The 25,298-nt window shown below is 37.9% G+C and overlaps 1 protein-coding gene across 6 annotated transcripts in view; it reads left to right on the top strand.

Moving 5' to 3' along the window:
• Positions 1 to 25,298, top strand: part of LOC117402636 (KH domain-containing, RNA-binding, signal transduction-associated protein 2-like) — a 172,147-nt gene that overhangs the window by 38,804 nt on the left and 108,045 nt on the right. For all 6 annotated transcript variants that reach the window (XR_004544476.3, XR_004544477.3, XR_004544478.3 and 3 more), the window contains exon 2: positions 13,249 to 13,376. Coding sequence is in view for 3 of the 6 variants with exons in the window: in XM_034003976.3 (XP_033859867.1) it covers positions 13,249 to 13,376 (128 nt within the window). In the remaining 3 variants the exon portion in view is untranslated. The remainder of the gene's footprint in view (positions 1 to 13,248; positions 13,377 to 25,298) is intronic.

Raw genomic sequence — 25,298 nt, forward strand, 5'->3', positions numbered from 1 at the left:
AGATTGTGGGGGTATAAGGAGGTATCTGTATGCACATTCATCTGTCTGTATGTCGCACTTATTTTTTTACATGTATCTTGAGATCACAAGACGTTATTCTACATACTTTAAATCAGTCATTTTTATATGCTTTCTCATGCTACTACCGTACCTAATCACATATGTCCTAAAAATCTGTTTTCCAATTTGTATTAACCCTATTCATTGCCACTGCTTATTCTAACTTTTCTGTACAAGTTAATAAAAATACTACTAATATACAGCAGCCAGCAAAACACTATAAGACACTATGAGACCTACAGAAATCCATGACCACATTTGATTCTTGTGCATTGGTGGTTTATCGTGACCATTATAAAATATTCATCTCTAAATCTCTAGATACACATCAATGTGGACAGAAAGAAATGCTACTTATCTCCATCTGAATATACTGTTCGCACATTTATTGTATGACCTTTGCAAATATCTGCTGCCCCTTATTTGCATAACATAATTAATCATACTGGTTAAAATCCTGCTGAGATTAAGCATCTTAAAAAGATGATATCTGTTGAAAAACAGCAACAGCGGTAAATCTATAACCCCCGTGCATTTAAAAGAAAGATTAAAACTTTCCAGTGATTAAAACAAGCTCAGCTCAGGGAGGTAATTTGCTTGATTGCCTTTTGAAACTTGCCATGAATAACAATCACAGCATGATGGATCATGATTACTCCAGAAGTCAGCAGCTATGCAGGCCGTAGCCTGGTACTGTATGCATGTCGGCAATTTAAAACGCTCAATTTATATAGTTAAAACTGGAATGTCAAAATAGCAAAAAGGAAGCCAAACTATAAAAATAGCTACTTTTATTTAGGATAATGTACGTCAAATAATATACATAGGTGAAAACATAAAGCTGAAAAATAATGAGTACATAATATTACTTGTTGTTTGTTAATGCTGTAATTTCCATAACATGCTTATGTGCCTGAGATAATTATCAGATTTGATCTGTAACAGCATGTATCTAAAGATCCTTTAGCGTTACATTGGTGGTTTGGTCATCAAGCTTTATGGTTAAGTTAAAATCCCTGGTGTTAAAAAGAGCTCTAGACTTACTTAGTTGGTTAAAACTACATGTAGTTTATGTTGTGATAGAGAACTATATTAAAATATAAACTTACTAAATAATATTTTCCTGATATTGGAGAGAAAAAAAGATCAAATCAATATCCTTGCAGATACTTCCAGTTCACCAAACTCAACTTCACAAGCTCTTATGAGAGAAGGCAGTCAACACTCCCAGAAGCATAGGCGCCGACTACAGGGGGTCTCGGGGTCCCCAGCCCCCACCAGAATTTGAAAAAAGGGGGCTGTTCATGAACTTGTAGAATGTGGGACACTAGTACGGTGTCCATATTAGGACATCGTCATTTCTCACGTCTCAGCGTCAGTTATCAGAAATTTCTTTGTCATGAATCATTTCGTTTGGCGATCAGTCGTCATTTCTCAATCATTTTTTCTGTCATCCCTCATGTGTTTTTTATGTCAGCCATTATTTGTATCAGGTATCATTTGTATTTTGTGTCTGCCGTCACTCAAATTTCAAGTCACGGAAAACCTCTGTCATACAGATTTCGAGTCATGGAAAACCTCTGTCAATGAAATTCTCTGTCAACCATCAGACAGCATTTTTTCTGGGACTTAACGTAACAGCCAATCACGTTTCTAAGTTTGCATATCCTATGATTTCATTGGCTACTGCGAATGTCAATCAACTGAAAACAAAAACTTTTCTACATGTGGAGGGGATTAGTTATTAGCTATGGGTTGTATTTAATGTATTTATTTGTTTGCTACGAGTCTAATATATTTGAACATATACAAATACCCTAGCTTAAACCTCTTTCATGAATTGAAAATATGAAAACAAATAAAAAAAATTACTTGAAGAAAATGTTAGTATTGCTACGTGAACGAATAAAACGCAAAATAACTGAAGCCATTACGAAAAAAAAGCATATCGTAAGTATAGTGTATTACCCGCCCCCCTCCCCCTCCCCACACCCCACACGCTCACATTTTAATACTATATATGACTGTAAAATGTATTGCAATTTCTTTATGGGTGTATCCACGTGTAAATACATTTCTAATAATAGAGTCTCCTAATGACACTTAAGGAATAAAGTGTGGTATTTTGCGTTTTATTCGTTCATGTTCCAATGAGCACGCACAGAGGTTGAGTGAGTCTAACCGCACTTAGCGTGAGTTTGCTGTCTCAACGTCCAGAACGAGGCGATGGCGATATTCTTCGATACATTTTCACGTGTGTGGTCAAATTCGAAAATAGTTTGCTGGAAAAGATTTCTATTTATGTTCTAAAAGGTTTCAAAGTGTGGGAAGTTCCGGCTACCAAAAAAAGTGCAGGAACTCTGTTCCGGTGCGTCCCGCCAGGATTCCCGCACTGCTGTTTGTAGACATTCATGTTAAAAATGTGTCCATTACAGGTGTGGATTGATATATTTTTTTATTATAGATACAATTACGAAATAATGCTGGCCTGGTTCACACATGGGCATACAATTCAGACGGATGCTACGAACAGATGCAATATTCCCCCGCGTTAATTCATTGTGATTGGTACAACAATCTTCTGCAGGTTCAGGGGAGTGAGTCGCGCACAGCATAACCGCATTAACTTATAACACTGTATAACTGCAGCAATGCCTTTTTTTATATGTACAAAATTTAAAAAAAATAATTGTGTGAGTGACAGCAAATGCCACCATTCAGTTTCATGGTAAAATCACATTCGCTCAGACTTTGAGCTGACCTGCTCCAATTGCCAGTAATTATTATTTATTTGTTTGGATCAGCTGTTTATAAAAAAAGAGGCGATGCTGTGGTTATACAGTGTATAAGTTAATGCGTCTGTGTGCACGACTCATTCCTCCCCAGAACCTCCAGAAGATTGTTGGCTTTTTTTAACCAATGAACTAACGCAGGGAGAAGCTCGCTCAGCCTGCGTCCGTTTGAAGCGCTGGTCACAATCGTATGCCCAGTGGGAACCAGCCTTAACATTATCAGTTGTGCACATTGTATTCTTTATCTGTATACAACTATACAAGGTGGTTCGTGCAAAGCAATAAGTAAAGTCACAACTTTGCAGTTTTCACAACCAATCCACAACCTTACCCACAACGTTGTGTATTAATTGATACATAACTTTTCTACAACGTTATCAAGTGTGGTTTTTAGCAACGTTGCCACGACGTTTATTTTGACTAAATAACACCTCTGACGTGGTCACAACGTTGTCACAACGTTCAGTTGGCCCCAACCAACACACAACCTCACTGCAATGTTGTGACAACATTGTGTGTTAGCTGGGTTACTGTTTATTTGGTTATTTGTGATTACCAATCCTTTTCTCTTTCTTTATTGTATTTATTTGGTTATTTATCTATGATTACTGACCTTCCCCTCTATTTAAATCAACATTTTATTCTTTGGAATGTATTTTCTTATTTTATACACCCTGTGTTTTGGTTAGTGTTATTAATTATTGAATGTACCTTTTGCACTGTAACTTGACAACAAAGTGCAAACCCACCACGGCCTGCATGTACTGGAGACACAGGAATTGTTCACGTCATTTGATTTTACTTCGGGATTTGATATTTGTTTGCACATTTATTTTTGCATATTTGTTTATTTTGCACTTGGTGTTTTTGTGGTTTTATATTTCTTTGTTTCCTTTTTCACATTTTATATTTCTTTGTGTAGTTATCACGTTTCTTGTGTGTCCTTTTCCATGCTGTCTGTGGTGTGGTTGTCTTTGTATAGTTTTAGTCTCTCTACAGACCCTAAATACTTGTTGGTTCTTTTTGAACTTCAACCTCACCTGTTAAACTAGAAACCTGACATTTACTTCTCTCTAATTCTAACTTTCTTCAGATACATTAGAGTCCTGTGGTGCTCTTTTTATACTTTATCATTTAATGAAACTTCTTTGAAAAAGGCAATTTTAAACTGCACTTGTGGCTATTGACTTTCATTTAATTGAAGGGGCTTGTGTGAAGGAACCCATATCTTGGTCACTAGTTAGCGGTCCCCTACCTCTCCACATAAACAAGGGGTGGCATCTGACTACATTTGAAAGGGTTTTCAACTTTAAATTTCCCCTGACCTAACCGCGACAGACGCTACAAACTGTAAGTTGGAGGGAAACTGTGTTGCAGTAATTGAAATACTGGCTTAGTTTAAAAAAAACGTCTTAATAGTTTGAAAAAAAAAAAGCTATTTGCCATTTTGGTGCCTCAAGTGCTTACTTCAACTGACATCGATCCCTAGTCTTCTAAAAAGAAACTACCCGTGCCCAGTATTTTTGCTATCTGTACTGAAGAAGTTTCAGTGTGTTCATAGCTATGTATTTATTATCAATGGAGAGTTCAAGTTGTAAATCCGCTGCTAGACGTCTGTCTGATTTATCTTTTAGTAGATAAATCAACTGCAGAATTTTAAAAAAGATATTAAACAGCAGCAACACAATTTTAATATTTTATAGTAAAACTACTTTGTAAACTTTTTTATTTACTTTGTAAACTTTTTATTTAAGTAGAATATAACAATAAAATAGCAGCGCAGCATTTACCGGCGGGGACGGAGGACGGGGGACTAACTCAGGGAATTTCAAAACTCGGCGCCTATACCCAGAAGCAACCCAGCATAGAAAAAGCATTCAGCAAATTTTGTTTACTTAATACCTCAGAAAAAATCAAAGACATGTTTACCGTAGTGTCTTCTATATGGAAAAATGTGAGCTCTTTGAAGTGATGGTAATTCCTATAAGGTCAAATTTACTGTAATTATTTTGTTTAAAGGGTACATCAGCACTACATGAAAGATAAAACATAAACTATCCCACCTTGCTGTTCCAAATGTATTTGGTCATTGTATAATAATCCGTATGTGCCCAAACATCTGCATAATGCCACACTGCTATGTCCAAAATCACTGTTCTCGAGCATCTCTTCTGAGCCAAAAAACATGACTTCCGCATGTACCCTCACATGTGCTCTGAAACATACCGGCACATGCCCAGTGAAGCGTTGTATAAACTATATTACCTCCGTGTGGAAACACACTAGTCTGTGTGACAAACATGGTCCGTCTAATTTTCCATAAGGAAGGAACTTGTACCTGTCTTTCACACTGTACATGTTTCCTTCGCATGTTGTATTTTGATGTATTATTATGATCGTATCACATATCAAATAAACTAGCAAATGAGATTCGGAAACAATGTATTTCTTTTCGGAATGAGGTCTTTGAGGATGATCCGACCTAAAAAAATAAATATTGCATGATCTTAGTCCTTGTTCACATTAATTATGATATTTTGATGAATATCCATTTAATGAGGTCCCTGAGAATTTGTTTACAATTTATATTTTCAAAGGAAACAGTCCATTTCTTTTCAGCATATTTTTGAAATCTCCACAAGTCAAATTTCATGTATGTACTGTTTCAATTAAGGATTATTTAAGAAAGGAGTCACTACATTGGAGAAGATAGCTGTCAGTATATTCACCCTTCCACAATTGATCAGCACCCCTGGATAAATACAGTAGGTAGAAGGGAAAGGACATTGGAGTTGTGTTTATGTTTTCTCCTAGAGAAAGGGATTTCAGAATCCAAAGTCTAATTTTTTTTTTTTCCGAAAAGTCAAGTAAATGTAAACAAGAATAATTGTTCAAGTATGATAATTTTGTAGTGAAATGCTTGTAGTCTTAAACAATAAGAAGTTAATTAAATATATTAGCAAAGAGAATATATAAAATTGAAATAATTTTTCTTATGGATAAGATTTGTTTATTAATATTATTTCACGAGGCAGGAGCCAGGCCTGCGTAAAAGGACTACTAGAATAAAGACGAAGTGCTTGTGACTTTAGCAACAGAATAGGGGTTTCCCTTGATTACTTGGAGAACTGCCCTCGTTGAGGTGAGGCCGAACCAATCGACCTCCAAGGCTGGGAAGTGAGGAACTTCTTCCAAGGGGAAACAAAAGAACGATAGAACCAAGGTCGTCCATCTCCCCCCCCCCCCCCCCAGATTTGCTGTCAGAACGGAGAGTGGCACAGGTGCAAATTAATAGATTTAAGCAGGAGAATGGGAAACAAAATGGCCTGGGGGTCCCCTCTGACAAGCGGGAACCTTTCTCTCGGAGGACGAGACCACGTTGTTGGCCTCTAAGGTTGGGAAATGAGCTTCACCTGCCCCCAAAAGAGGACCCCACAACTATGCCACAAATGCAAAGAAAAGAGAAAATTGTTAGTTAGAAATGATAGTTACTGATTAATTACAATTTTTATTTTTATTTTTCTTAAAACTAATTTAACCGCTCGGCGGAAAGAAAGAACCCCCCTTTTTGTGGGAGGTCCTGGCAGAGAGATGGCCCCGACTCTGGGCATGCTAGCAAAACTTTTTTGAGTGGAAATAATATCAAGGAGAGAAGAGTGAATGTAAGATTCCACTGCAAAGGAAAACCAACGCCCCATTTTTTTTAATTAAGGACAGGTTGATTTTAACTTTGGCTGCTGATGTTGCTGCACATATATGGAATGAATGAGAATACACTTGGGGAGGAAGACCAGCTTTAGAAATGAGAGAGGAAAGATGAGTTGAACAAGGCGATCATCAGGGATAGATGAGAGAAGAGGACAGTAAATGCACGATAGGTGATAATGATATTGAATTCCAGCTAGATAAGATTTGATAGTTCCCAGGGAGAGATGCGGCTTGTCTTTTGCATGAACGAGAAAATAAATAATTAAATTCTGGTTGAAGGGAGAAGGGGAGATGTGATGCTGCTTGCAGAAGGTTGTGAAAGAGGAGCATCTGGATGAATAAGAGGAGCGGGTAGAAGGAGCTAGGGCATCGCCCTATAATCTTGAGCTGAAGACAGAAGATTGCAAATGCATGAATTTAGTTGAAAACCAGTTCACTGAATGGAGGAATGGGTATTATTATTATTATTATTATTTATTTCTTAGCAGACGCCCTTATCCAGGGCGACTTACAATCGCAAGCAAATACAAATACATTCAAGTGTTACAATATAAGTCATACAATAAGAACAAGAAATACAATAATTCTCAAGTGTGACAAACCACAATTCAATAATACAGCAGATAATAGTGAAAGTTACATCAGGATATGATTAAATAGTGATAGTTACATCAGGATATGATTAAGTACAAAATACTACAGATTAAACACTTGGCAGATTACAATATTCTGAGGTACAGGATTAAATGCAGTAAAATAGGGGGCAGATAAGAGCAAAATAAAGCATATTTAAATGAAGGGTGATAGTGTCCCAGGATACAACAGAGGAGTTCTACAGGTGCTGTTTGAAGAGGTGAGTCTTAAGGAGGCGCCGGAATGTGGTCAGGGACTGGGCAGTCCTGACATCTGTAGGAAGGTCGTTCCACCACTGCGGAGCAAGGGTGGAGAAGGAGCGGGCTCTGGAGGCAGGGGAGCGTAGCGGAGGTAGAGCCAGTCTTCTAGTGCAGGCGGAGCGGAGAGGTCGAGTGGGGGTGTAGGGAGAGATGAGGGTCTGGAGGTAGCTGGGTGCAGTCTGATCAAGGCATCTGTAGGCTAGTACAAGAGTCTTGAACTGGATGCGAGTGGTGATCGGGAGCCAGTGGAGCGAGCGGAGTAGTGGAGTAGCGTGGGCGAAGCGAGGTAGAGAGAACACCAGGCGAGCAGCAGAGTTCTGGATGAGCTGGAGCGGACGGGTGGCGGACGCAGGGAGGCCAGCCAGGAGGGAGTTGCAGTAGTCTAGACGGGAGAGTACCAGGGCCTGGACCAGGAGCTGGGTAGCATAGTTGGTAGAGGGAAAGGTTGTGCTGAGGGAGCCAGACATCTGAATTGAGCAATCTGTGAATGAGAAATAGCATCAGCAGTGTTATTAGTGATACCTGGAAGGTGTTGGGCTTTCAAAATAAAATTATTGATAACTGAAATCTTGACTAGCCGGCGAAGATGTTGCATAATTACAGGTGAAAACCTTTATTAATAATATGAACAGTAGATTGATTATCACAAAAGATTGATAGATTTTTTCTGCCAAAATGGGCCCCAAAGGTAGGCTGCAACGGCAATAGGGAATACTTCAAGTAAGGCTGTGGATTTAACACTAGAACGACCAAGGCAGTCATTTTGACCGTTTTTTAAAATTTTAATTTAAATTTTAAATTGCAGTGTGTGTGTTTAAGATATGGAGCTTGCTTTCCTGACTTTTCCTAAATATATGTACTAATTACCCTGACAAAGAAGGAATTGCGTGGCTACAAAAATTAGGGAGATAAAATACTGTCATACCTATTCCAACCAGGAGCGGTCAAATTGACCGATACATATAAAACATATTATAACAATTAAATGTTGCAGTATTATTTGTATTTATCAGTCAGGACTTGCCGCTATGTCTTGAAGTTTGATTATATCAGTCTGCATTCCTCAAGTGAGTGGTCTTCTGACATTTGTATTGTTTCAATGAGCCTCCTGATAGCCCATCAATCAGCCTTGACAGCTCACGGCGCCTGGCTGTCTGTCTACACTCTGGTTACTATACACGTCACTCGTTTTTCTAAGAAATTCATTGTTACCCCAATACACATTGAAAATGGATCGCGGAAGACGCATGACAGTAAAGCAGTGTTTGGAATTACTGCAAAGTTTACTACACAATGATTCTGATGCAGCAGAGACAGACAATGATGAATCTGGCTCTGAAGCAAACTGGGTTTGTGAAGATGAATCTTCCAGCAGCAACAGTGGGGAGGATTCCAGTGAAGTGCCTGGACCAAGTGTGCAAAGAGGGCGCAGGAGATCCCGCGGGAGAAGTAATCCCGTGGCAGCCCATGCAAGGATGCCAGCCACTTCACCTGCATCAGCCCCTGCATCTGATCCAGCTATTTCTCCTGAAGGCATCCGCTTCTCCAGCAGTAACACCAGCACCACCTGGCGCTCAAGAGGCTGGTAATGATGGCACTGTTTGGAACACTATAAATCCTGGTTTTGAAGCTGCAGGTAGATGGGGTGAACATAATGTTTTGAGGAAAGTTCCAGAGCACACGGGATTGCATTGAGTGCTTTTCGCCTATTGATTGACATGCATACGCTTCACCACATACAACGTTGCACTGAAGCAGAAGCCCACCGACAACTACAAGATGATTCCTGGTCAATGCCATTGGAGGAATTAGAAGCTTTCATTTTTTATTTTTTATTATTATTATTATTATTATTATTATTATTATTATTATTATTATTATTATTATTATTATTTATTTCTTAGCAGACGCCCCCATTTTCCAGGGCGACTTACAATTGTTACAAGATATCACATTATACATTATTTCACATTATACAGATATCACATTATTTTTACATACAATTACCCATTTATACAGTTGGGTTTTTACTGGAGCAATCTAGGTAAAGTACCTTGCTCAAGGGTACAACAGCAGTGTCCCCCACTGGGGATTGAACCCACATCCCTCCGGTCAAGAGTCCAGAGCCCTAACCACTACTCCACACTGCTGCCCTCATTGTACTAGTATATGCCCGTGGAGCATTTGGTGCCAGAATTTAGGGTTACAGGTGATAGCTGTGCCAAATGCGCAAAAACAGTCAGTGGTAAGTGCACTGCATATTTTGCAAAGCATAGGATCTGTGTGATTTGTACCAGCACTTAGACTTTATAAATGATTGTAAATGAAGCCCATTCTGTTCCAATGTTTATTTATTTCAACGTGAATGAGCATCACCACAGAAACTGCACATATGTAAAAAACGGCATCCTTTGAAAATGCAGAACGAGGAATTGAAATTATTGCACAGCTGTCTGCCACTGGAATGTTTGATGAGAATCTTTGATTGTTGAAAAAGCAGGCAGAGCTGAAGAATGAATAGGAGAAACTGCAGATGCACGATTCCTAAAAAAAGAGAGTTGTCAAGAGCAGGGGGAGAATAATTTGAGGCTGATGAGGATGCTGAAGAGGAGGCTGCTTTTGGACACAGAGAGGTAGAATGGGTGGTAGAAGCAGAAACTCTGCAAGTGTTAGCACGGAGACCACTGAAGAATCTATTAAAGAGATCAGGATTGGGTACAGACGAGTCAATCAGTGTATTGTCCAGTGCTAACTGAGAAGTTGCTTTAGCTGAAAAATCTTTATGATACTCATAAAAAATGGTACCACCATATCTAACCGAGAGATAAACAATGTTAAATAAATATGAGTCCTGTTTTTGACATCAGTGAGCATAAACTTCACAAAGGACATCGCGAAAAACAGAAAATTCAAGTACAAATTCTCCAAGAGTGAGTTTTTTTACACAGCCGAGGATCCCAAGATTTTAGAGTAACAGACAGATCTCCACAGTCAACTACCCTGTGATTCAGAAATTCTGGATCACAGGGTAAAGACCAAATTAACATCTCTACCTTCAATAATATTGCGTCTCAGTTGAGGAGAGAGAGAGAGTGGCGATGAACAACTGAAGCAGAGGAGGTTCCTGAACTAGAGGCGGTCACTAGAGTGAAGATGGCAAATCGAGAGTAGGTGTGGCTGAAGCAGCGTGAGAGACGAGCGCTGTTGCTGTTGCCATTGATGAGGAAGTAATGGCTGTCGGTTCCAGTAATGGCAAGGAGAACATGGTACTGCACAGGGCCCCGCATTATTGAATGACTTACCAGATAACTTAGACATGATATTACTATTTCACAGTTTGAGGATAATTAAGCTACAGTATGTAAAGGATACCAGAGATTACAAAATGATAACAAAATGAACATTGAAAACATGTGGACACTTAGACATGTTTTGGGTATAGTCTAGATAAAGGACACATTTTGTACATCTGCATGGCAAAGATAACATCATACATTGACTATATATATGGACCGGCAGCTAAAATATGGTTAAGCATGTTGGACAGAATGCAAGCACAAGCTTTGAGAATTTGAATTGGATTTTAAATCTCGTCTAATTCCTGCTTTACAAGTGGAGTCTAATGAAATGCCATTGGAACTAAGAAGATTAAGAGCTAAACTATGGGTCCATCAAGTGTGTAGGGAAAAAAAAAAACTACAATTATAAAAAAAAATATTTTGAGAATGTCATGCACAGGACAGGGAAAAGGAAAGAAAAAGAAGAAAAAACATGTGGTGTTTAGAGGAAGCTGTTGGTAGAAGTACAGTAATCAACATTAACTGATATCAACATTTATATATGTATACAGATAAGTCAAAAATAGAAATGGAGAAGTAGCCACAGCAATTTGTATTTTAAGTATTGGATTTAAGAGTTACAGAATGACAGATACACTGTCTGTATATGCTGCTAGAATTATCGATTTTGGCTGAGAATAGCTCTGATAAAATGATAATAATTTCCCACACCATGGCATCATTCGCAATCATTCAGAATGCTTCGGAGTTCTGTTGCTCAAAGGAGCTCAAAGCCAGGCATAGGCAAGAAAATTAAAATATATTAACTCAATACAGGAGCAACAGAACCTAAGACCTAACCCAAACACAATAAATGACCCTTTATATGGGGACATATGGAAGACGGAAATACATGATGACCTCATATGATGATGCCCCCCCCCATTTAAAGCAATGCAAAAAATGTTTTTTAAGTTTTTAATGAAAAAATATATTTATTATGTGTCCAAAACTAGTTTATTTCATCTATTTCCAATATTTCATGCATTAAAGGGTTAATTGATGTTAGAATGCTCCACAACAATTATGTAATAGAACCATTAATACGTTATCGTATCAGTATAAGATTGTTGTGGTTAGTAGTAGAAATAGAAGAATTCAGGAAGCTCTGGAGGATTCTGCTCCTGGCTATATAAGTAGGTCAGTAATTGTAGTTTAGAGAGTAACAGGATCCAGGATATTGTCTTTCTTTCTATTCTTTGACAATCACCTCCAGTTATACAAACCCAGAAGCATCAACATACCTTTTTTCAAGGTTCTTGCGGTCCAGATTTCTTTATTTTTTAACAGGATAAACATAGCACCACGACTGGCTACCTTATGTTTGCCTGTTGCTATTGTAACAATCCCAATTAAAACAGCAAAAAAATAAAAGTATTATGACCTTGACATGCAGTATGTTGGCAGATTCACAGTTTCCACAGATAAAGACACTGTAATAACAAAGGGAATTCTTGCTCGTGAAAGTGGCATCAATAAATACTGTATAAGTAAGCAAGTAAAATTAAAAGCATTTTGTAACTCTGAGGCATGGATACATCTTACCGGATTATGGGGCATGTTACAGTGAGAAAATATATTTATTTTTAAATTCATCATCGATCATCCCTAATTACTTCTAATAATGTAAGGCCTGGAACCAATCTTTTTAACATAACAAAAAAAAAAATCAGTCAGGACAATCTTGCGTTAAATAACCACCCTTATTATAATACAAAATCTTACACATTTCCAAAAAACATTGAACCCAACAATGGGTGATTAAAAATAAAAATAAAAATAGTTGGAGCACAGCCTCATCCCTTGGAGCATCTCGGTGCCGCCTGCTAAAAAAAAAAAAAAGTAAAATAATAAATCTATGCAACGTGTTCAATCCGGTGATCAAAAAAGTATTAGGCAGAGGAGCATTGTATACTCCCCCCCCCCCCCCCCCCCCCCCCCCCCCCTCCGTTCAGGAGAAGGCTGGGAGTGAGGTGATGGTGGCTGGGGAGGAGGTGGTCATTTGAAAGCATGGCAAGACTGAGTTTGCAAAATAGGTATATATATATATATATATATATATATATATATACACACACACACCTTATAGGTTAATTGGAACTTGCTGGTAATAGGCCTGTAGATTAACCAATGAATGTACCAGACACTTGTACTATAGATTTCCTGCCTGAAAACCTTGTAAGCTTTCTAAACGTTATTGAGCAAAACAGAACATTTCATTAAGTTGTAATGCAACGCAGATTTATAAGGTTGAAGACTGTATTGTCTGTATCACGTTTTTTGTATTACACCAGTATTTCCCAGATAATATTCTGCTATAAGCTTTGTGCTGCCAAGGTTTGCCTTGGACTCTCAGTAGGTAACTTCCCATTTTGCTATGTTTTTAAACTGTTCACCTTGCAAACAACATAAAAAAGAGAATATGTTGTTTCCTTAATTTTTGTTTATTCTTTACAGAAATTGACAAATACGAAGGGGATGAAGCCAAAAAGGAAGATGAGGAGAAGAAATACCTCGATGTCATCAGTAACAAAAACATTAAATTGTCAGAAAGAATACTGATTCCCGTACAACAGTATCCAAAGGTACAGTAGGTTCTAATTCTGGTTGTTACAGTTGTAAGCCCTGTCTCTATGATAATGGCTATTTATTGACATGTATTCTGTCCTATGTTTTCCATTTTTTGATTATTCATACTCAAACACCAACACTAGTTAGCATTAGCATTTCAAACTATTTTAGACAGCTTACATTTAGTACATGGCTGTCATTTAAGAATGAAAGACCAGGATATATTAGAAAATATATAGAAACAGATATAGGCAGCTGGCTCTAATTTACAATAATGAGGCCAACTGCCAAAACAATAACAATTAAACAATTACCAAATAATAATTAAACCATTAACTAATACTACAATTAAACAATAATACAATTTAGGCTGGCAGGGAGGCTTTTAACCTTTTCCCTGCCACTATACACACATATATATACTTGCAGGGCCCCTGCTCTGCTACAATATATAGCTTATTACCAAAGAATATACCTATAGCGTAAAATAAAAGCTTTATCACCATCAGTACTAATGCCCTGTTTCCACTGCCTGGTGTTTCCAGCGGCTGAGCACGGCTATCTGGTCAGATTTTGTATCTCATACTCAATGTAGCCAAACTGGCTGCAAAGCAAGTGTGTCAGCACATAGCCAGGAGGTGCATGTAGAGAAGAAACCAACAAGAAAATTGCTACCATTGTGGCTAATATTCTTTCATATCATAGGTGAAGCACACTGTGGCAATGTGCTCCGCCCCTGTGTGCATTTCTGTGTTGTATGTTGCGTGTGGTGTGTTAATGTTGGTGTATAGTCATTGGTACACGGGATATAAACAGGTCTGTGTTTTACGTGTATTTAAAAATGTATAATTGTATTTAGGCACGGGATTGCACATCACTGCACATGCATTTAAAGTAAGTAATATGCACACACGAGGTTGCACATAATTAATTCACGTGCTGGGATTTAAGTGAATAATTAATTAGTAATTGAATCCCAGCACAACAGTATAAATAGATGCACATTTCATTCACTCGGGGTTGGGTGTTCATGAGTGGAGAACGGGTGTAGAGAGGAGGAGAACTGAAGAGAAATAAAGTAAATAACAATTGCTACAGCGTGCTGGAAGTGCCAGCACGGTACTTGTTTAAACGTTCGTCCACTTGTTTTGTGTGTTAGTACGTTTTGTTTGTCTTTTTATTTTGGCGTGAAGTGCCGTGTCCTGTTTTTGTGTTTGCTTATTTTGTTTATTAAATGCTGAGCACAACCAAGTGCTCAGCTTCACCAACCTCACTATGTCTGTCTGTGTCTTCCGGGTCTGACGTGTCACCACTCAGCCAGCCTTGTGACACACACATATGACATTTTCTTTATTTTTTTCTTTAAGCTTTATTTTATTCACCTAAAGCAGAGAGCTTTGTTAAATTAAGCAATGTTCATCATCCAGAAGACAAAATTATGAAGTCGTATTGCCTTGTTTATTATTCATGATAAACACAATGACAAAACCTGGTTGTTTGTTTGGCTGTGTTCTCCTTTTTAACCAGATTCCTTTTTATTTGTAATAAGCCTGTGGTTAAATGTATTTGCTATCGCTGGTTTCTTTAAAACAAAAAAACAATACGATCCCACAATCCCCTAGTGACCTTTGATGCACTGAAACTCTCTTTTGATTTCGCCGGCTAGCTGTGGGCAGCCGAAGCCTGTAGTGCCAGGCAGTGTAAACGAGGCATTCGTGATCTTTTGCTCTTACCAGCCAGTAAAGCCACAAATGAATCAAAGAGGCATCTTGAATAAGCAGCCACGGAGAGGTGATTTAGCAGTAAAGTATAGTAACTGAATTTATCGACCCTTGAAAGAACAAGGGAGCACTACATTTATAAAAAGCTATTTCATAAAAAGAACTTCACTGGGGTACACATTCATCCTTTTCACTCTTTGCTCCAGATGACTAAAATGTAAGTTTAAATCAGTTAAACGCCAACCCATTTGTTGCCTCTGCCTACTGTAGCTAGTGACCCTTACGTTCATGGCCATAGGAGTCTACATTGCATGGTTTATATTTCAATACAATACCCATTACATGCACACACACCTTTTATAGTATGGAGAGTGAGCATCATGTTAGTTTTCTTCTACATTCTGCTCCATCACAGACTGACAGTTTGTTCCTATAAAGACAGTGTAAATTGAAGGCAACTGTATTGAGGTCTCACTGCTACTTGTGCGTGAAGATGCTTATTGAATATCAAAATTCTAATGCATTGGCCGTTTCAAAGTAAACAAACACTTATTTCTGTCCACTTATTTTTTATTTTAATCTTAAGAATTGACAGACATTGCATATGACCACGGTGATCCATGGTGGTTAGTAAACATGTCCCATTATTTTTATAATTATTTGTGTTTATCGTGGTCCTTATTTGAAAAAAAGAAGAAATATATAAGACATTTAAGGTGAATGGCTGGTACAGTGTGATAAACACTAAACATAGTTTGATAACAAACAAACTTCAAGTTATAAGGTTGTCATCTTTTCGTTTTTAATTACAGTATTTTAGATGTTGAAAAAAAAAGCATTCCAGGGATAAAAAATATGCCAATAAAGAATGTGCAGCCAGCTTCCACTCTGAAAGTCTAATGAAAAAGGGATTCCTTTTTTCTTCAGTGAAATGTCGTTGTGGGTGGATGACAGCACAAGCAATTTGCATCTCGTGTTCTACTTTTTAATGATATGGCAATTATAATGTATCAAAGATACAGTAACTGTCCTAGAATCCTTGAATGTTCTTGCTACTTTTTACAATCATCTTATTTTATTAAACACCACTACTGCTATATATATATATATATATATATAGCAGTAATGGTGTTTAATAAAATAAGATGATTCTAAAAGGTAGCACGCTATATATATATATATATATATATATATATATATATATATATATATATATATATATATATATTAGCCCTGGAATTTTCATGTTCGTTCAAGATTTAGATATTCGTTCGGATATTAGTTCTTTTTTCAAAATGTTATCAAAGCCATTATATGTAACACTGTATTAAAGTTGAAAAATATCCCAGAAGTAAAAAAGGCCTTACTTTACCCTTGTGAATTAACTACAAAGCAAAAAAAAGCAATACAGTAGTTAAATCTTGTGTGTATTTCAAGTAAAAACAAAGTAGACAACACATTTTTTAAAATAATCCCTGCCATTGTTGTGTCTTCGCAATAAACAAAGTGGCCACAGACACGTTTTCAAAAAGTAATAACGTGAAAAAGGGGGCGTTGTACAATGAAAAAAATACTCACTGTTTTATTTCTCCTTTTTTGCATTCCATTTAACAAAAACTAGGATTGAATCATGAAAGAAAATTAAAACGTTGATTACTGTTTTGCAAGTATGACCTGTATTATATTTCAGACAGAAACAGACTCTGATTGACTCGCTTCTTAAATATATACACATTTTTTTTCTTTCATTGCAAAAAACGATGTTAATTCAGCAGTTAGGTTCTGCAGCCTGAAGTGGGTGTGTTTGTGTTGACGTGTACATGGATATCCATTGCTACAGCACTGGTGGACCATGATGATGGATGTCTCTTGTGTCATCTGGAAAGGGTTGCATGTTCTATGTCTTGCCTGATGATGGCAGTCTGTGGTTGCTTGTGTTGTCTGGTTCCTTTGGCTGCTTGTGGGGGTGGAAATGGCGAGTTAAGGTAGAAAACCCTAACGCCACATTTCCTCGCTTTTGTGGCGATGAGTTCAACCCTAACTGCTGCATGAACATAGTTTTTTGCAATGAATTTCCTTGCTTTTTGAGGAGACTATTTATTTTCATTATAAACTACACCACTTCTGTGGAGGTGTTCCATACATGACTGCTGCATTTGACCACATTTTAATAGACATTTTAATGCAAAGAGTGCAACCTCTAGCAAAATAGTAAAACAATGTTGATAGTTTGTAGCTACATAGCATAATTGATGCATAATTGTAAGGTAAGAAATGAGTGTCTCTTAAGGTGGAATCACACTAGACAACATAAGTGACTTAACGTAATGTAATAGCCCTCTATGTCAGTTTAAACAGGTTTTAATGGACAAGACATAAGGTTCATTTCACAAGGTCTCAAAATGCCTCTTATGTTTTGTCCATAAAAACCTCCTTAATTATCATTTATTAATGAAACATTTATAATACAATCTTCATTTATTGTTAAACTGCAGGAACAATTGGACTGCACTGCAGTGGAAGTTAGACTGCAGTTCCAATGGAATTTTACTACAGTGCTGTGTTAAACTGCAGTTACAATGATTATTTCAGTCTAGTGTGAAAGTGCAGTTACAATGTCATTTTATTGCAGTCTAGTGTTAATCTTTAGATTAAAAACTGTGTAACAAGACACTGAAGACATTTTATCCGTGTAACATAATGAATGTAACATTTTTTATGATTCCCGGTAGTCAGGCCCTTTTCATGCCTTCTTTAGAAACAGACTTTAAATAATGTGTAGGTTAATGTTTTGCTACTATATAACACTGTAACGGAGTGGCGGTACCGCTGCTCCGCTCCCTCCACTGGCTCCCTATCGCTGATCGCATCCAATTCAAAACTCTTGTACTCGCCTACCGCTGTCTCGACCTTTCTGCTCCCTCTTATCTCCAGACTATCGTTTCTTACTACACCTCCTCTGGCCCCCTCTGCTCCCCCGCTTCCAGAGCCCACTCCTTCTCTACCCTTGCCCCTCAGTGTTGGAACGACCTACCCACGGATATGAGGACTGCTCAGTCCCTGACCACCTCTGGCGCCTCCTCAAGACACACCTGTTCAGACAGCATCTGTAAACCTCACAACTCTCGTCTATACTGGACTATACAGCACCCAATTGTATCAGTACTTGCATCAGCTTGCACTTGCACTAAACTGCTCCATACTTTGTTGTGTTCTACGACTGCTCTTAATTATAACTATTTTCTGCATCTTGTACTTGATTTTTGTAATTATTTGAAATTGTTCTTATCCATTTACCATACTTATTACATACTCTTAATGGACTTTATTTGTATAAGCAAATATTTTTACTATAAGTTTAACTGCTCTTAGTCAAACTTGTTCTTAAATGTAATTATGTACTGTATTCTTTATTTTGCTCTTATTTGAATTTGATCTTATTTTCTAATGATTTTACTGTACTTTATGACTGCTCGTATCTGTAATGTGACATTCTATAATGTGATATTTTGTAACAACTGTAAGTCACCCTGGATAAGAACGCCTGCTAATAAATAAATAATAATAATAATAATTACTCACTTTTACAATGGCATTTTTAGCGGCCGGTAAAATCAGACTTTACGGCGGCTGAACACGATTTATGGCAGCATTGGGAGTTTTGCACCCACAAATCAAATGCGCATATCCTTACATCTACCCTTTAATGTGCACGTTACAGCTACATTTAGTGCCCTTTCGTAAATGAGGCCCATAGACTGCAGTATACTCTTTTGGGAATTTAAATTATCCAAAAGCTAAGAAGTAATGTTTGAATAGCAACATTTTTAGTTTTCTGAAAGTAGGTCATTCTGCACTCACTTTATTTAAAAAAATGTGTGAACTTAACAAACTGGAACATTTACAGTTATACAATTAAATTATTAAGAAAATAACCGTAAGGGATATGGTATGAACATGTTTCATATTTAGTTCCCCCGGCTAAGATTGGCCACTTGACTGCACATAATGTGGTTGTGCCTTGAACAAGAGACCTAATATTCTCTAAAAAAAACGCTTCTAGTTTTGCATAGAATTCCACACAACATGTTTATGTTTTGGAGAATACTTAATTTTGTTAGTGGAGTCTTCTGTTATACATTAATAGAAAGCTTCTGTGTCTTCATTTTTTCTGTTTGTTTGCTTTTGGCTTGATTTCACTTTTGTTAGCTTGTCAGGTGGAGGAGTGGTGAGGCAGATTTAGAAAGTAGGTACAATAATTTGTTACATAACGTGACAAGAGCAAAAATAAAAAAGATTAGATTACTATTTACGATACACATAAGACACATCTGTATCTATAGAAAGAAACTCCTTTACCTCCTCTCTTCTGTTCTGTTATGTTCTGTTCTGTTAACTACACGGCTACCTAATTTGTATTTGATGCAGCCTTTATGAAATGGGAAAACTGGAACTTACAGTGTCTGGAGAATGCTTGAGACGCTCAATTACTTTAACGCTGACCTAAGGAATAAGTGGAAACATGTATTATGAGTAGACATAATGAACATACTCCTGCAAAGAGCACTTGCTCAGATTCCAGAAAGTGGTTGTTATCTCGGGACATGTATTGCAATAACCAAAGAGAAGACCTTTTTAGTGTCAAATAAATGTTACAAGAAAGATGAGATACAATATGCTGTATAATAATTGCTCTTTGAAAGTTATTTCAGTATGAATGGTCTATGGTTTCTAATATTTATGTAACCTCTACAACAGACAAATATAAATTACAGCAACATAGTGAGGAGAATTATGTGCTTGTTTAGTAAAAACGAGATGTGATAATGCTGTTATGTATGTGGTTATCTGGATAAGTGGAGCCAGGAGACAAGCCCAGCTTTTTTAAATCAGCTGCTTTGTCCCAGATTTCTAGTCCAAGATTCCACTATAGCCTCCCTATTGAAGTCACTACAAGACCTATCTTTTCAGCAGCCAGCTAGACTCCTGTGTAATCGCTATTGCTTCTGCTGCTGCCACTCAACCAAAACACACACTAACACTCTTCTGCAAATGCCTTTCAGTAAGGGGTTCTATCCTCTATTTATTCTCTGGTGGGGGTGGGAAAGGATAGTTACATAAAGGCCATCTCTAATTCTAGGAGACTTGTGCAATCCCTGCTTGACTGGACCTAGGGCTACCTCCTTTGCTAACCCATGCTGGTGGACTACTTTCATCTTGGATTGGACCCCACCAGTATCAACAGCCAATATACCAGTCTTTTTAAATTATTTTATAGCCACAATTCAGCAACTAGTTATTTCTTCTGGTATGTGTACAGGATGTACCTACATCATTAGGGATGTTGAGCATGTTGTTTCCTTTTACAGAGCCTCCTGCTGTTTTCTCATCCTAAGTTTGGCAGGCAGTGGTTCTTAGTTTGTGTTTGCTTTAAAAAAAAGGTATTTTCAAGAAATCAAGAGCTGTCCACATCCTGTTGTTTTTTGGGGCCAGCTTTCCTCAGTCAGTGGGCTCTTTGTCTGCTTGAAGGTGGATAAAACCTATAAAACTTGTCAGTAACTGTAGCTACACAAGACCAGGAACTCCTTCATTCCATAGGCAATAGTCAGCACATGTCACAAAAAATCAATGGCCATGTCCTCTGTGTTTCAACCAGGGCCAGGAGAGTCAGTGGAACTGCTTATACAGTACTTAATGTTTCCTTGAGACGAGCTGCTTGCTGTTGAAGAAGCATGTCTTCCATTGTTTAATGATATTGTCTACATATGAGAGTAATGGGTTTTAACAACTCAACCAGCACTGGCCCCTTAGCCATTCAAAGGTGATCGCTGTCTTGCAAGCATAATGCTACAAAAACTGTCCTTTGCCACAAACTGAGAAGCTACAAAACTACAGATAGCATGAGATAGTGCCAGCACAACAGTCCATCACATGTACCTTGCAGACATAGAAAAGGGTCAACAAATTACAGAAGAGAGCAGTAAAGAGAATGGAAATGGAATAGCTTTCCATCACTATGGTAATGGTAACAAAAAAAAAAAAACCTTCGCAGTGTACATTTTTTTGACATTGAACAGCTTATCCACTACTACTTACAATATACCTAAAATGTGCACTTAAAAATACTAAAATAAACTAAATTAAATGCAGCACTATTGAGTGTTTAATAGTTATAGTACATTTATAGCTGACTGTACTTTCTTCACCTTTTTATTTTGTTAAGAAAAAAAATCCAGAAAGAAAATATTTTTTATAGAATATTGAAATAGCAATTGATTGATAAGCAAGCATGCATTTAATTGATGAGAAACACGTTATATCATTTCAATAAGGAAGCAGCACGCTTATTCAATGTGCTGAACAGTATAACATCAAAGCCCTGCACCAGTAGTAAGTATGTCTTATTCTGTTTTCACCTATGTGGAGTATGCAGATTTACATTAATTGTCCAGTCAATATCTTTCCGCTACAGCCTCCATTGGTTCAGTTAGTAGTTTGATGGCAGACTTCAGGTGCATAATACATGCTGTACTTATCTATAATTTCATGTAGAGCTTCTTCAGATTTGTATATTAGAACTGTAAATTGAATGAGCATTTTAACAAGGGTTTGTTTTAAACTTATAAATGAAAATGAAATGCACAGTAGGCAGGTTGTTTCTTTATCTTAGCCCGTAACTGTCAAAGTTTGTGGTCTTTTAATCACAAAAAACAGGATGAGGTGAGGTGCAGGATGAGTGTGTTGTAAATGAGGCAATACATCAGGTCTGTAAGTGTTCATGCAGGCAAGCTTGTTTGTATGGCGCTTAAGATTTAGGCTGAAGAGCACAAGAGGTACCGATGCACCATGTTTGACAAACCCCAATATGTACTGTATGTGTGGTTTCCAAAATAGCCTAAAGCTCTACTTTAACCTTCCAAGGTACACTATAAAGCCGCATGCCCGTTTTGCTTTTTTGTTAGATTCTGGGAACCTTTTAAAGCATTATTTTCTTATTGATACATCATTTTTGTTAAAGCCTTCACATTTTGTGTGCTATGCAGGCCCGGAGGAAGGCCTAAGCAAACTAGGCCGCCACCTAGGGTATCAAATTTAGGGGGGCGACAAAAAGAAATTAAAAAAAAGGAATCTGCATTATGTGCAAAGCCCTGCTCCCGTGACGTTTAGCACCACGGTAACTGGCATCGCACTAAAGAATCCTATCCAAACACGCTTTTTCGCATCGTATGAAGTGATCGATAGTAAATTGAGTTTATTCCATCTATTATGCCGTTCTATAGAGAAAATAGCTTTATGACTGACTTAACTAGGGTGACCAGAACGGTTTAGCTAGGGCAGTCCCAGTTTTAAATCGAAGGTCCCGGTGTGCTGACATTTTGCTCAAAATCTTTAAAAAGTCCTGTTTTTGGGGGGGGGCTCTCGAGTGGCGCACCCAGTAAAGGCGCTCCACGTGGAGTGCAGGATGTGCCCTATAGTCTCGACGTCGCGAGTTCGAGTCCAGGCTATTCCTTTGCTGACCGAGGACAGGAGCTTCCAGGAGGCGGCGCTCAATTGGCCGCACGCCGCCCAGGGGGAGGGAGGGTTAGGTCAGCCAGGGTGTCCTCGGCTCACCACGCACCAGCGACCCCTGTAGTCAGGCCGGGCGCCTGCGGGCTTGCCTGTAAGCTGCCCAAGAGCTGCGTTGTCCTCCGATGCTGTAGCTCTTGGGTGGCTGCATGGTGAGTCCGCAGTGTGAAAAAAAAGAGGTCAGCTGACGGCACACGCTTCAATATAGCGTGACACACTCTAAATGCCTTTTGTCTAAATAACATAAACAATCATATTAGTTTTATAAGAATACTCAATATAACAACAACAATAACCCATAACATTAACACAATAATGAACAGTAATTTAACAGACAATAGACATTTTCCCCAAAACCCTGCAGTCCCAGCATCATTTGCGCTTCTATATACAAATTAGCAACTGGCTGCGTGAACACCCACAGCGCCTGTTTGCGCCAACAGGTGGAAGCAGAGAGCGCCACCATCCGTCGTTGCAATAGTGTGATGTAAATAGTTCTGTTTAGAACAACTTTTGTTTCCCAACGCATTAAATAATATGACGGCACAGACTAATGTTAAATTGTGATGCATAATGTGTGCTACGTAAGTTAAAAAGCTATATCTTTTCAGTCTGCTTAGCTTATTCCAACATTAGTATCTGCCCCACAACTTACCATTTTAAAATGGTTGGATATTTCTCTATAGCGTTGTGTTCTTCTGTAGAATAGTTGTTAAGCATGAAAAAGCTAATTTGCAATATCAAAGGAATGTTAATGCTTTTGCCAAAACATTAATTTTCAACCAGTTCATTTCATTTCATATTACAGTTAAAATGATGATGTTATTAGTTATGAAAGTCATTTCAAAATCCCATATACCGTGGGAAACCCAATTTAAAATCTGTACATGGTCTGTACAATCAAAACAGAAACCAGGTTATATACGAGCACACCGAGTGACTGCACAATACAAGCTGAATCAAAAACATAAATAAAATAATCATTACTTGACTGATTAAATGGTGCCATGCTAGGCTCTGCCTAGGGCAGCAAGTTGCCTAGCATCGGCCCTGGTGGTATGTAAAAAGGAGTTTCCTTCGTTCTGAAGCCCAGTAGTTTGCCACAGAATTTAAAGCTTTTTACTACCACCTTGCAAAGCAAAAATCTCAGCCTGTGGTTTCATGACTGTTTGTTGAAGGAACAACTAGGAATTAATTTGATTACCGGTGTTGCCTACTGTACTAGCAGTAATGTCAAAGACACAGCTTCTATGGAAACATCCCTCTATCATTTTGAATCTTAAAAATCAATCTGATATAAATCATTAAACTGAGATGTATGATCTAATGTGTTTGATCAAGGGTTAGCATAAGATTTGCTTTAGCTGAATTTGAATTTGCTGAAACCATGGATAAAATAAACTAATTTACCAAATATAGTTATGATTTATGCAATACAATATCACATGGTGGCAATTGAAAAGCACTGTACAATTTAAAGTTTTTTTTATTTTTTTTAAAAAAAAATGATAAGTATAGCATTTTTATAATACATGGTCTAAACCCTATACAAATACATACTTACCGGTACTTCTATATGTATGTGATGAAGGTACTTCTGGTGTGTCAGCAATTATCTTCTTTCATACCTTTCAAAATGTGGCTGTATACTAGTAGACTAGATCTATAACAATGTCAATGTAAAAAAACAAGTTTAAAAAAACCAACAGCCGTTTAAAGTGGTGATATCAAACACAAAATCCCAAGTTAGGAGAAGCAATTGGGGCAACTTTGTCAAGCATCAAGCAAATAGGCACAATTGGAAAGGTGCTGGGGCCCAACGTTCACACAATTGTTGCTTCTAACTTGGCTTCTTTTTTTTATCACTCCACTTTACATTGAAATGCTCATTCCCTTATCAGCTGGGTTGTAACCAGAATAAAGATGCTGAGACAAATGTGCCAAGGAAAGTGCTCAACACAGACTGAAGTGTTCTTGGTTACCCTTACAAGCACTACTACAGAGAGAAAGACAGACAGGGAATGGGAGAGGCGTCATCACAGGCGCAGACAAGTATGCTTTGGGAAGACACACGGACAACATGAGGTAAGGCACAGGTAGATCAGGGCACACATGGACAGACATTTAGCCCACACATACAAGAATACCTCAAAGAGCATGAAGCAGTATATTTCCAACAATGAAGATGATGAACAAGACCAATAATGGCAACGAGTGCAAGGGATAATGAGAATGCAAGGTAAGTGTATTGGAAGTGACAGTTGATGGGGCAGGCATTGCAGATCCAGGGCTGGGGTGTTGAAGCCTTTTTTTGGTTGTGCATTGTCAATGTTTTTTTGTTGCAGATGTGACTTTTGAGCTGATAAGGGAATGGTCACAATCCACTTGAAGTTGTACAAAGAGCATTTCAATGTAAAGTGGAGCGATCAAAAAAAGAAGCCAAGTTGGAAGCAACAATTGTGCTTTTCAATTGTGCCTGTTTGCTTGATGCTTGACAAGGTTGCCCCAATTGCTTCTCCTAAGGCCCTGTCCACACTACATAACCGATCTCGAGAACGGTACTCGAAACCGCTCTAATGAATCCAGCTCAAAGTGTCCACACTGAAGTACCGTTTCATGTTTAATTAGACTTAATGCGTCCACATACCA

The sequence above is a fragment of the Acipenser ruthenus genome, chromosome 5 (genome assembly GCF_902713425.1).
Source record: "Acipenser ruthenus chromosome 5, fAciRut3.2 maternal haplotype, whole genome shotgun sequence".
Lineage (NCBI taxonomy): Eukaryota > Metazoa > Chordata > Actinopteri > Acipenseriformes > Acipenseridae > Acipenser > Acipenser ruthenus.